Below are 14442 nucleotides of genomic sequence, written 5' to 3' on the forward strand. Positions count from 1 at the left end.
CTCACTACTTCGGCTTAGACCTTGGCAAACATCTCAATAGGTTACCCAAACTCCGATTTATCACCTCGGTCTGACCATTTGTCTAAGGGCGGTAGGCGCTACTAAAATTCATTTGTGTCCCCAATTTTTCCCATAGGTTCTTCCCAAATTGACTGATTAATTTGATATCACGATTTGAAGTGATGGATTGAGGAATACCGTGTAAACCTACAATCTCCTTGAATTAAAGGTGGGTGATTTGTACGACATCCATAGTCTTCCGGTAAGCTATAAAATGGGTCATCTTTAAAAATCTGTCAACCACGACTAGGATGGAATCAGAGGATCGTTGGGTGCGGGGTAAACCCAATACAAAATCCATGTTGATATCAACCCACGGAGCTTTAGGAACAGGTAAAGGAGTGTATAAGCTTGCATTGGTGAGGGGTCCCCTAGATCACTTGCACACGTGACATTGATTCACAAAATGAGCTGTATCACTAGATAACTTGGGCCAATAAAAATTAGAAGAGATGAAGGTCAATGTCTTGTCTCGGCCAAAGTGGCCTTTATTATGAAGCTCTCTCATAATCTGATGCCGTAATGAACAATCCGAAATACACAACCGTAATCCACGAAAAAGAAAATCGTTATGCAGAACAAAATCATGGTGATGATCTTTTGTTACCTCTGAAATATCCTTCCAAAGGAAGGGTTGGATGCATACCTGTTGGTAAAAACCTTGAAGCCTGTAACCTTGGTGCTCCTGGTAGTATGGAAGAACATCTACTTAGGGCATTCGCGACACGATTTAAATTCCCCGCTCGGTGCCTCAGTGTAAAGGTGGACTCTTGCAAGTAGGCTACCCACTTGGTATGTCGTCTGCTCAGCTTTTGTTGGTCGTTGATATGTCATGCCCTGAGGGTATACTTGTCTGCCAAACTGGATTGTACCCCCTAGTGACAATATATGAAATACGATATCAAACCAATTCATGGAAAACATAAAACACCAATGAAATATAATAACACCAAGTCACAAATGGCAATGATGATAATGCGTGTATGTATGCATGCGCATGTGAACATACTCAAAATCCGATACAGAAAGAAACTGCAACCATAAACAACAGGAACAATAATATAAAGCAACTCAACGGAAACCTAACTCGAGCGGGACTGGCAGCTAGGACCATCTGCGACCTCATCAAAACATGACAGTAAATAATCATGCACTATAATCAAAGTTTACAAAAGACAAGCAAAATCTACCCACCTTTAATGTAGAGTATCCAAATCGTCTTCAAGTCCAAAGTCTGTCTCGAGCTCAAGTACTATAAGTATATGATACAAAGCCGATCTAAGGATCTATAAATCATTTAATCAACCGTTTTATTGAATTAATCCATTACTACCTAACTCTTGATCATCTAATTAATTTACCTAAATTAATTATGAATACTAATTAATCTCCAATTCATTTATCAATCTAATAGTGATCTTATTCATCCAGTTATTCATAAATCAAATAGTGTGATTTAACTATTAATTAATTAACTAATAAATCTGTTAATTAATTAACACATAGTTATAATTAATTAACTTACTAATTAATTATAGTATTATCAATAATCCAAAACCTAATCATCCCTACGTGAACATCAATTAATTGAATATCATTTAATTAATCAACCAATTTTGATTAATTAACTAATGATTAATCTAATTAAACCATGTAAAGTGTCTTCGTCGCCGACGGCGACTCCCGGCGATGGATTGTTGTTGCTGTGGTATGAAACGACGACAACAATAGATGGTTGGCATACGCGTGGTTTCACCGGCAGAGGCGGCGACGATCTAGGCGGGACAGTGGCAGCAGTTGGGCGGCGTTGATCTTTCTGGTAGCAGAAACACTGCGCGCATGTGGGTAGAGCTCTCCCAATGTTCAGTTGGCTTCGATTGGGCGACCATCGGCTACAATCGACGTCGATAGGGCGGAGAGACGTCGGGCTGCGTAATCGTCCTCGTCGGAAACACGCCGCGTGCACGATGCGGAGAAGAGAGGAATGTCGTTGCATCGCGTCGGCTAGTTGCATGGGCAAAGGAGTGACACCGGTGGTCGGGAAGGGACATGGACGCGATGCCAACGTCGGTCGATCGCATTAGCGAAGGAGTGGCGCCGACTTCGGGTGAAGGGTGGCGCCGACTGTCCACGTCGCGAGTGTGGCGGAACACCACCGTGAGCGGGTGGGTGCAGGAGCGATGCGGAGGGGAACGACACTGACGATCGATGCACAGGCGGCAAGCAGCGCATTCTCATCACGCGTCGGTGTGTCGAGTGAAGAGATGAACAGTTGTTGCTGCTAATGTTCACGATGCGAACTTAGGTTTTGTAATCTAAGTTTAGGTTAATTGATATTATCAACTCTCAATTTAAATGAGTATTCCTAAATAGGCTTTTTCTTACCCATTTATATCCCTTAAAATCTAAAATGATTCCTTTAAAATCCGAAAAAATTTCAGTAAATTTTATAAATTCATATAAACTTATTTCCTGATAAATTATCCACTAAAACATATTTATATTTCTTAATAAAATTTAATTATGTCACCTTTTAATTATTTTCATCTTTATCTATATTTTTAAGTATATTACATGATATATTTTAGGGTCTCGTGATCAGTAAATAGAATGAACTTCCTTTGTATAAAGTAATGTCGCTAATGTTTCAAGGACTGAATTTTGACAGAACTTTAAATCATAGGTAGAGTTGTTCTTCTTGGAATCCTATAGCTTCTCACTGAAAAAGGCAACGGGACATCCAGACTAAATGAAAACTCCACTAATACTAATGCTAGATGCATTACAATTGACCTCAAATGCCTTGTCAAAATCAGGGAGTGCTAGAACCGATGCCTCGATCATCTTTTGCTTAACCAACTGAAAACTAGCCTCTACTTCCTTTAACCTTTTGAAGTCACACCCTTTGAGACACTCGGTGATAGGAGCAACCAAAGTGCTGAAATTCCGAATAAAAAGAAACCAACCCATGGAAACTCATGATATCATGTAAGGTCTTTGGCTTTGACCACTCTAAGATAGCGTCAATCTTTCATTGGTCCGAATGAACACCATCAGTGGACACAATGAAACCAAGAAAGCTTATGGATGCTATGGGGAAAGAACAATTCTTCCAATTGACAAACAAACACTCTATCTTAGTCTTTCAAAAACTACATGGAGTTGATCAAAGTGCAAAGTCCACGTCGGACTATATACAAGGATGTCATCAAAGTGGACCACAATGAAGTTCCCTATGAAAGGCCGTAATATCTGATTCATAAATCTAGTGGTGTTGGGCGCATTTGAGAGTCAAAAAGACATGACCATCCATTCATATAAGTTGTGTTGCGTTTTGAATGCCGTTTTCCATTTATAGCCGGGCGTTATTTTGATCCCGTGGTATTCACTTCTAAGGTCAATTTTGGAGAAAACCCTAGAACTGGATAGTTGATCCAACATGTCATCCAAACGGGGAATAAAAAACTAGTACTTTATAGTGATCTTGTTGATGGTTTGACTGTCAACACAAATATGCCACGAACTATCCTTCTTCAAAACAAGTCAAGCTTGGGTTGCACATGAGCTCATGCTCTCACGAATATAAATCTTGCCTAACAACTCCACTACCTGTCACTGCAATTCTTCGGCCTCCTTAGGACTGAGCTGATATACTCGTCAATTAGGCAAACTCGATCATGGTATAAGATCAATCTGGTGTCGGATATCTCTCATAGGCGGTAGTCTAAGAGGAAGATCCTCTGGCATCAATTTTGCAAATTCTAGAAATTGCACCTCTGCTTGTAAATCAGGACCCATAGCTATCACACTGTTCTTGCCAGGTAGTAAGGCATAGACAATGTCTCCTTGTATCATCTCAACTAAAAGTCTGGATATAGAAAGGAGGTTTATGTTAGAGGTTACCAGGATAGAAGTGGTGCCCTCTCATCGGGTTGCTAGCACGATCTTCTTTCCCTTGCTGTAAACAGTGTATTTGTTTTTCCACCCATCGTGAATGGCACTGCGATCATACTGCTAAGGTTGTCCCATAATATGTGACATGTATCCATCTCCACAATATCACACCAAGCATCATCTTGGTATTTGTTGTCAATAGAAAAAGACATGAGGCATCTCCTATCTATTGTTATCTCACTTCCTTTATTCAACCATGATAACTTGTACAGTTTAGGATAACAATTTGTCTTCAATAATTTCTGGACAGCTTCCTCAGACACTACATTCTCACAGCCATTGCCAATGATTATCTTGCAAACTTTATTCGCTACTATGCAGGTCGTGTGAAAAATATTAGTCCTCAACCAATCATCCCTTGCATCGTCCTTAGGAGTTAGTAGGCTCTTGTGAATGGCTAATGTCTTGCGGTCATCACCATAGAGTACCTCGTCAATCTCTTCACCGTCATAAACTTGATCGTCGACCACTTTGGCCTTGTCGTCCGCATCACCCTTAATCAATAAATTCTTTCCCTTTGGCTAGTGAATTTCTTGCACTCGGTGGCCTTATGCCCAGATTCACCACAACTAAAACAGTTGATGGGAGTTTTAGGAGTAAACTATAATGTCTATTAGATAGGACGTGAATCTTGGGGGCGAGTTGGTCGCCTATTTTGGTCGCCTCGAATCGTTGGTTTTCAATTTTGCTATCTTTAAACTGGCAACACCTGCTGATAAGCCTCTGAAACAGTTCGCAATGAATGAAGGTCGAAAATATCTTGAAAAGATTGGCGCAAACCTCCCAAATATCGTGCCACCAACTGTTCTTGTTTCGTCCATATCATTTCGGGCAATCAATTGGTAAAATTCCTCGGTATATTCGTTGACTGATCTTGCACCTTGTCTTAATGTATGAAGTCACTAAAATAGAGATTGAGTATATCCAAAGGGATGAAAGTGACCTTTCATCGTCTTCATCTTCTCCCAATAAGTGATTTTGGCCTTGCTCTGTTTCTCTTGTAAGCGTCGGAATTGTTCCCACCCCACGGATGCTCAACCCTTGAATTTGATGGCAACCAACTTCACTTTCACACGATTGGCACCCCTTTATTGTCAAAAATTCTCTCCACTTTGTTGAGCCAATCAACGAATCCTTCTGCTTGTAATGTACTAGAAAATTCGAATAATTTAACTTGAAAATTGAGGTCTCTGTATCACTCCTCGCGACCAGTGTTCGCGATGGTGATTTGGGTTTTCGAAGACAGAATTAGAATCAAGATCAGGACTTATGATCTTCATAATCTCGCGCTGCTAGACACTGAGTCAATTTCGCGGCTTGTGTCCGTAGATTTTCAAGTCTCGTCTTGTGTGCTACTATCACAGTGGGGAGCTTTCTCAGCGGGCATCTGCCTCTCACAACCACGACCACGATGACCGTCCATGAGATCTAAGGGCTCTGATACCACCTGATGTAGAGCGGGATAACGATTATCGTTCATCTGAAGTTTGCTCAAAGGGTCTGTAGAGAAAGAAATAGAAGGAAGCAAATTCAATAAATGAAGAGGAGCCGCCTCTAGGTTTAAACAAAACAAACTTTATAAAACTAAAACAAGATGACCTTGCATCAACCTCAACCAATGTTTAATAAGCCTAAAACAATCTAAAAAAAGAAACTAACAAAACAAACTCTAAAAGATAAAGTCTAGGTCATTTGCGACTTGGTTCGCTTGAACCGTGGTAGCGCCACACGGTCGTGCCAGCTGACACAGTTTGGCCGTGCCCTAGAGCACGATCATGCCAGGGAACACAGTTGAGCCATGTTCCTTGTTGGATCGTGGCATTTCGTGGTGTTAAGAGATAGAAGCTAACACAACTGTGTCGGGACAAAGCCTAGCCGTGTTGGTCGCTGAAAGATTCTGTTTCGCCTCGCCAAGGCACCAAATGAAGCACGCCCATGCTGGGGAGCACAGGTTGGCTGTGTTTGTTGTTGGAAGATTCCATTTTTGCCTCGCCAAGGCGCCGAATAAAGCATGCCTATGCTGGGGAGCACGGGTTGGCCGTGTTTGCTACTGGAAGATTTGATTTCGCCTCGCCAAGACTTTGAATGAAGCATGCCCGTGCTAAGAGGCCACGAACTGGTTGTTCTCCTTTATCTTCTTGCATCACTATCTTTGCTTTAAATTTATCTATCAATCCATCAAATTTAAACTTTATTCTGAAAACCCATATTTTCAACCCATAGTGAGTGGTTCATCTAGGCAGTAGGCCTGCCAACTCTCAAGTGCCATTAGAGATAATGAAATCCATTTTACTTTTACTGGTTTTTCATCTTCTTTGTTTCAAGGGAAGCTATAGCACCTCTATAGCGGATAAGATCACCCTTAATGTGAGAGATAAATTCTGGTTTAAAAGTTTTTTGATACTCTTAGTCTGTTGATCTTTTCTCTCCTATACATTCTTCATACTATAATGCTGTAGAGTAAATTGTGGAAATATTGACCCTTATGGTGTTTAGACGAGAGAGCAAAGAATGTTGCATCATTTAACTCAAAAATTGTATTTGCATGTCTTAAGTATGCATAACTTGTAATGATCTTAAGATATTTTTTTCGTTCTCATGCTAGACATTTGCAAGACATCCTCCCACTTAAAGGCTTTCAAACTAGTGTCTCTTCCTTTTCTAAATTTGTACGAGTCTTTATCCTTTTTTTTGGAACTTGTTCAGTATTTAACATGTTTTATATGAAGTTTCTCCCATACAAAAGTTAGGAAACTGTGAACCTCCTAATGTCAAATTGACCATGTCGAAGTGTATCTTACATTATACAATCTTATCGATTGAGTACTACAAGGAGCATTCATTATTCTAAAGCTCTAAATAATTTTTTAAAAAATATTCAAAGAAAATTTTCTTCCCCTATCATACCTTAATTTTTTAATTATTTTATTTGTTTGTTTTTAACCAAATTTATTAAAAAGTCGCATCCCTAGTTTTTAACATATAGACATTATAACATTGAGATATGAGATGTATCATTCATAAAAGTAACAAAAGATTTACTATAATTATAATCATTAAATTCACAACAATTAGTATTAGCCCCCACGAGTTGGCTCAGTTGGTTCATAGTGTTATTGCCAATAGGCCTGATGTTGATTCTCGGGTGCGGAATACTCCTCTGGTTGCCTCAACCCCTTCTTGCATGTGTTGTTGTTATTGGGCGAAGCCCCCATGACTTATCTCCCTCCCAGATAAAAAAATTAAATTTAAATATTTTCTAGGTTCTTTACACGATACAAATTTGTCAATTTTTAATTCGAGATTCATTATGCTTTTAATTACATTGAAATTTACATCATGTCAAATGTCATGAGATTCCACAACCATGTTCTAAAAATAAACACCAAAAGTTTCATTTACATTACTAAAAAAAATAATTTCTATGTGCAATATAGAAGACCACAATCCTTTCCAAAAAAAACATAATAAATGTAAAACTATAAATTTTAATTAATTTTAAAATACCACTGTAACCCAATTTCACTAATAGGTGATAATATAATTGAATTCTTCTACTCTGAAGGAACATGATGCTCCTTGTGCAGTGATATAACCTTAAAGGAAATTTTAGTCTACTTATTCCATCCATAACATTTAAAATAAACTTCTCAGCTGTGATGATATGTGGTTATGCAATCTAATAGGTAAGTAAATCGAAATGATTAATACAGATTTGAATATTGTCACTCTTATTTACAATCATTCATTATATTTATAAATCAAAAGAAGTTCAGATTTAAACAAGATATCATCTTGGCCAACAACAAGACTTACCATATTGAGTTGTGCATTTGGATTAGGATATTGGATTGTGCATTTGAATTGGTCACTTTATTCACACTCTGCATCTTGCCTCTTGAGGAAGAATTTCATGGAGCCTTTCATCTTTCCACATGCATAGTATCATTTGTCTTTTCTTTTAGAGTTTGGGTTTTGATTTAAACTTAGATTTGCCATTGTTTTGTTTAGACTTATCCTTATTAGATGGATTCTTTAAGACTGTAGGTTTCTAATTAAATAGAGAAATTGGACAATAGTTTCAATAATTGAAAATAACATTAAGTTGTCAACCAAGATTTCATCCGTTGTTGCTAACATGTGAAACTCTGGCCCAAAAATCTTTTGGGTATGACATTAACCTCTTAATGGACATAATTTGGGTGAACAACTAAGGTTTAAAATCTCGACCTGTGCTGAGGTTTCGGTCTCAGATTAGAACGATACAGTTTTAGTATTGTATCTGCCATACCGATACAATTTCGATATTTTTTTATTTATATATAGTAATTATTAGATAAATATATTTATTGTATATAATTTAAAAATATGTTGTATATTGATTTTATATAAGTTATTTGAATAACTTAATATGGTTAGAAAAAATAATTAAATAGAATTTTATTTAAAGATGTATTAATAATTCGAATTAAAATTAATACATCATAATTATATAAATTAATTATTAGTTTAAATAATAGATATTTAAAATAGTAAAAAAAATCAAAATATCAATTAAATGGTAAAAAAAATACAAAATAATAATAATAAATTATCAGAATATAAATATGATTTATTAGATATTTTAGAATTTTTAAATAAAATTTAAAACACTAAAAAAAGAATTTTTATGATATCAATTAGTATTTTTTTAATATTAAATATATATTTTTATATATTTTATAGGGATAAAATTTAATTAGGGTTTATGAAAGCTTCTTCAAAATATCACACCTTAGTTGGGAATTATTTAAATTAATTATTTTTTTTTTATTTCGGTAACATACGCACCATTGCGTGACTAGTGCGAGGTGGCGCTAGAAGTGTCCCACAATGCTTCCGGCAACGGCGGAGGCATCACACGACGCTTTCAGCGCCCGCGGAGGTGTCGCGCGATGCTTTCGGTGTCGGTGGAGGCATCCCGCAACTCTTCCGGCTGCGCCCAGAAGTGTCCCGCGACGCTTCTGGCAGCGCGGAGGCGTCCTGCGATTGTCGATCGTGTGCAGATGACGCACGCAAAATTTATTCGCTTGCGGTGCCGATTTCGTTCCATACCGAAATGGTAAATTCTGACGGTTTCGGGCGGCACGACTTGATACTTTAAATACTATGAACAACGTTGTTAAACTCAAAATACTCAAATACTCTCTCTAAAATAGATAAAATCATGGAGTTTAAAAAACTTGACTAGGAGTTATTTATAACCAAATGACCTAAAATATAAATAGAAAGAAATAATGAACTTAAACTTGAAAAGTGCAAACATAGGAAAGAAAGAGAGTTAAAATTTGTTATTTGGTTGAAGTGTCTCCAAATGATTCTTAAAAAAAAAACAGGCAGCTCGGTACATGAAGCTCCCGCTATACGGGGTCCCGAGGAAGGATCCATTGTATGCAGCAACCTTACCCTGTTTTTTACAAGAGGTTTTTTCCAAGATTCGAATCTGTGACCTTTTGGTCATAAAACAAGAAGTTTTTTCCAAGATTCGAATCTGTGACCTTTTGGTCATAAAGCAACAACTTTACATTTGCGACAAGGCTCCAAATGATTCTCTTTAGAGAAAATAATGCTACCCACCAACTGCATTCTATAAACCCTCTTCAAGATGTGACAACCAACTCATTTTGCATGGGCAAACTTCAACACATAAAATAAAACGAACTTTTGATGATGAGGAAAAAAACTTTTTTTTGAAAACTTTTATTAGTGCAAAAGGGATTATTTGTAAAAAACTTAAAAGACCCTTTCGAAAACCTCAAATATTAGGGTTGCACTTGTTCAATAAATCAATTCAAGTAAAAATAGGTCTAATAAAAAAGGTTTTTTTAAAAAAAACCATTTCCATAAGTTATTAACTTTTTCAAATAAAGATAATTAAAAATCATTTTAGATGAATAATAAATTATTTTAGGTTTTGGTATACAGTAAAAAGTAAAAAAGTAAAACGAGAAATACTAGTACGAATATCTAGGAAGGGAGATACAATTATAACTCTCAAGATTATAGTAGCAAAAGAAACTATTATTATAATTAGCATATATACACCTCAAGAAGAATTAGATGAAGATACCAAACATAAGTTTTGGAAATACCTAAATGAAGTAGTTCAAAAAATCCTGAACAAATGAGATGATTTTAGTAGGAGACAATTTAAATGGACATGTCGAGTAAGAAATTAAGAATTTGATTGATTGCAAGGGGCTATGGTTTTGGAACAAGAAATAAAGAAAAAATTATATTGGATTTCGCAATAGCATATGAACTTACAGTAGCTAATATGTTTTTCAAGAAGAGAGAATACTTGGTTATGTTCAAAAGTTAAAATAATAAGCCGCAAATTGATTTTTTGTAGTAAGGAAGAGGGATAGAAAAATGTGTAAATATTGTAAGTTTTCTTGAAGAAAATATAACCACCTGACACAGATTAGTAGTGTTAGATACACACTTCAAACATAATATTAGTAGAAGGAAAACGTGCATTACTCCTAGGATCAAATGGTAAGGTGACATCAAATTTGAAAACGGTGGCAATGAGCCTATTCAATGAGTTAAGAGGATGGGCACTACCAAATAAAGAATACTAGTGGTGGAATGAGAAAATACAAAGTAATAGAAGTTAAAAGATGAGAAACAAAGTATCTTAAAAGAGAGGGTAGGAGCATTAGGAGAAATATACGGTGAATTAAATACAATACGGGAGAAGGTGACATGAAATTTGAAAACGGTGGTCAAGAACCTATTCAGTGAGTTAAGAGGATGGATACTGCCAAACAAAGAATATTAGTGGTGGAATGAAAAAATATAGAAGAAAGTAATAGAAGTTAAAGGATGAGAAACAAAGTATCTTAAAGGAGAGGGTAGGAGCACAAGTATTAGGAGAAATATACGGTGAATCAAATACAATATGGCATAAGGTGATATTAAATTTGAAAACAATGGTCAAGAGCCTAATCAGTGAGTCAAGGGGATGGACACTACCAAATAAAGAATCTTAGTGGTGGAATGAGAAAATATAGAAGAAAGTAATATAAAAATAAAGAACCTATAAGTTATTATACATTTGTAAGAATGAAGAAAAAAAATGAAATAGTAAAAAAGAGAGGATAAGAAAACATAGTTGAAGCTAAGAATAAAAGTTTCGAATGTTTGTATTAATTGCTTGATACAAAAGAAGAAGAAAGAGACATTTATAAAATAGCTAAAGCGAGATATAGAAAAATAAGGGTTCTTACTCGAATAAGATACATTAAATTTAATAAATCCAATAAAATATTCATGAAGGATGAGGAAATAAAGGAGTGAAGGAAGACACATTTTCATTAGTTTTTTAATAAAAGTTTAGGTGATCAACTTAAAAGGGTAGTTTGATGCACAAAGCTCCCGCAAATGTAGGGTCTTGAGGAAGGGTCTATTATACGCAACCTTACTCTGCTTTGCAAGAGACTATTTCCGAGACTCGAATATGTGACCTCTAGGTCACATGACAACAACATTACTGTTGCGCCAAGGCTCTCTTTCTTTAGGTGATCCACTTAGCTTAAGAAAATCAAGTCAAATGAGTAAAAAATTTAAATTTTTATTGGAGAATTCAAATTTTAGAAGTAAAATATGTATAAATGGGATGTAAAATGGAAGAGACTAAGGTGAAGTATGGTATTGAATCGCTTACGAATTTATTCAATCTGATATTGAAAATGAAGAAAATGTCTCATTCATAGAAGGAAAGTACTCTAATCTTATTGTATAAAAATAAAGGAGATATAAAATTATGCGAATTATAGGGGTGTTAAGCTAATGAGTCATACTATGAAATTTTAAGAAAAAGTAATAGAAAAAAAATTAAGGAAGAGACTAAGGTGATTGAAAATCAATTTGGATTCATATATGAAAGTTGGTGATAGAAGTTCTACATCTTAGATATTTGATTGAAAAATATTGAGATAAGAAGTAAGACTTACATACGATATCTATTGACTTCTAAAATGCTTCTGATAGAGTCTCGAGGGAAATTATGTGGAGAAATCTACAAAAGGAAAGTGTTAGTGTAGCACATAAATATTTAAGGATATGTATAAGGATGCCATGACAAAAGTGAAGACTATAGGTGGAATGGATTAACTAAAGTGTTTCCTATAAAAATAGTGTTGCATCAAGAATCAATTTTTAGGGCATATCTTTTTACACTAGTCATAAATGAATTCATTGAACGCATCCAAGACACATTACCATGGTGCATGTTGTTTATGAATAACATTGTTTTGGTCAATGAGACACATGATAGATTAAATGCTAAGTTCTAATCTTGGCAAAAAAAAAAAAAAAAAAAAATGAAAGCAAAAGTTTTTAGATTTAATAAAGTAAAGATAAAATATATGATATTTAAGTTTAGTAGTAATAGACGTAGCAAGACAATTATAAAGATAGAGAGGATGACAAATTACTTGTAATTGATAGTTATAAGAATATAGGTTATTTTGGTAAAAGGATGGAGATACAAGTTGGATGGTTAAAATAGAGGAGAGCATCAGACGTTCTCTGTGATTATAAGGTGCATGTAAAGCTTAAAAGGAAGTTTTATAAAATGACAATTAGATATATTATGTTATATGGAGCTAAATCTTGGGTTATGAATCAAGCACACGAGCGGAAGATGAGAGTCACAAAGATGAGGATGTTAAGGTAGATGCCCGGGTATATGAGGATAGATAAGAAATGAAAACATTAGAGAAAGTTAATTTGCACTTATTGAGGGAAGACTCTTAATGAAGCGTTTAAGATGACATGAACAAATTCAATAAATTCTCTAGTTAGGTGATATAAGATTGACACATTAATCGAGGAAGAGGGAGATAAAAAAATTTGATTAGCAATGATATGACAGGATAAAATTTATTTGGAAATGGATAATGATATAGTAGGAGATTGAGCCCAATAGTGTATAAGAGTCCATATAGTTGACCCACTTAGAGGATAAAGGCTTGCATGCAAACAAAAATCTTGTTTGTTTTTGAATTGAGCAACTAGCTTGATTATTTGTGCTCACGCTGTGCCATGTAAATCTATGCCTGCATATATCATGTAAATTATCTACTAGGGATATGTAAGTGGTTATTTCTTTTTTATTTTTAGATGTGAGACTAAAGGGAAACAAGAAACCAATGGGATAGCATGGTCTTTACAGTGCATTGACACATTATTTATCCGTTTTTTTTGTTCAATTATATATTTTCACCAGGTGGATCTTAAAAAAGAGTATATGTACATCACATTAAGCAAACATATTTTTGCCATCCTTGATTTTCTAATTTATGGAACAAATGCAGATGAAGAAAAGAAAATGAATGCATCATACATTATCTCAGTGGCAAGGAAGCTTGGTTGCTCAGTGTTTTTACTTCCAGAAGACATACTAGAGGTAACTTTGATAAGGATGAATACCAAAACTAATCTCAAAGAAAACATCATTGCTCAACATTAATGTTTTGCTTTTAAACCTTAATGTTTTGCTTCCATCAGGTGAATCAAAAGATGATGCTTACTCTCACAGCTAGTATCATGCACTGGTATTTGAAGAGACCAATCATCAAAGATACTTCTGTCTCTTTGGATGGTGAAAATGGGATTTCATCAGACAGTACATCCAGCTCATCTTCAGATGACTCAGCATCAGAATCTTCAATGGATGACACTAGTTGTGGATAACTTGTGGCCAAAATCTGATAATGGTGATATTTGCTTTTTTTGTTTTTGATTTTTACCTCAATTTATTCATCAGATATTGGGAGTTTTGTAGTTTTGCTTGAAGAGTTGGGTGTTTTTTTTTTTTCTTCTTGGTTTCATTTCTCATGTCAATTGAGAAGTTTAGATGATAAAATTGCATTATAGGCTAACCTAAAGCATCAGTTATCCTGTGAGATGGTGATTTTTTTTTTCTTATGTTGTAAGATGTGTATTTTATCGATATCTGATATGAATGGAGTTGTTATAACAGGTATTCAAGAGCACAACTTCCTCATTTGCCAGATCACTTCCGGTCTAAATTTTTCAATGCATGATATAAATGAATGAAAAGAAATAAAAAGAGCATTTTGGCATATCCAACATTTAGAAATTGTTAATGTTCATGTTTAAGAGAGCGTTCTAATTTAATCAAGTTGTCTCAGTGGCACGATGGAGAAGCGGGAACAGATGAATTGCGCTTTCTCCTGTGGAGATAGCGGTTTCAGCATCGAATCTGAAAGGCTCCTTGACCGCAAAGTTAACACCAAAGAATCCCAACACGGGCACTCAAATGCTGAAGCAGTAGAAGAAAGGAATGCTTAATAACTCAGAAAAGAACTAGTAAATTTTTGAACTATTATCCTTGGCGTGCAGTGTATCTTGTTGGTC

General features: G+C 35.5%; 1 protein-coding gene across 2 annotated transcripts in view; it reads left to right on the forward strand.

The window, feature by feature from the left end:
• Window positions 1-14043, forward strand: part of LOC122047351 (fimbrin-2-like) — a 35086-nt gene extending 21043 nt beyond the window's left edge. For both annotated transcript variants that reach the window (XM_042608552.1, XM_042608553.1), the window contains exons 13-14: window positions 13377-13468; window positions 13570-14043. In XM_042608552.1, coding sequence (XP_042464486.1) covers window positions 13377-13468; window positions 13570-13755 — 278 coding nt within the window. In that variant the 3' untranslated portion in view covers window positions 13756-14043. The remainder of the gene's footprint in view (window positions 1-13376; window positions 13469-13569) is intronic.
• Window positions 14044-14442: the final 399 nt, after the last annotated feature.

Source organism: Zingiber officinale, chromosome 2B (assembly GCF_018446385.1).
Source record: "Zingiber officinale cultivar Zhangliang chromosome 2B, Zo_v1.1, whole genome shotgun sequence".
NCBI classification, from domain to species: domain Eukaryota; kingdom Viridiplantae; phylum Streptophyta; class Magnoliopsida; order Zingiberales; family Zingiberaceae; genus Zingiber; species Zingiber officinale.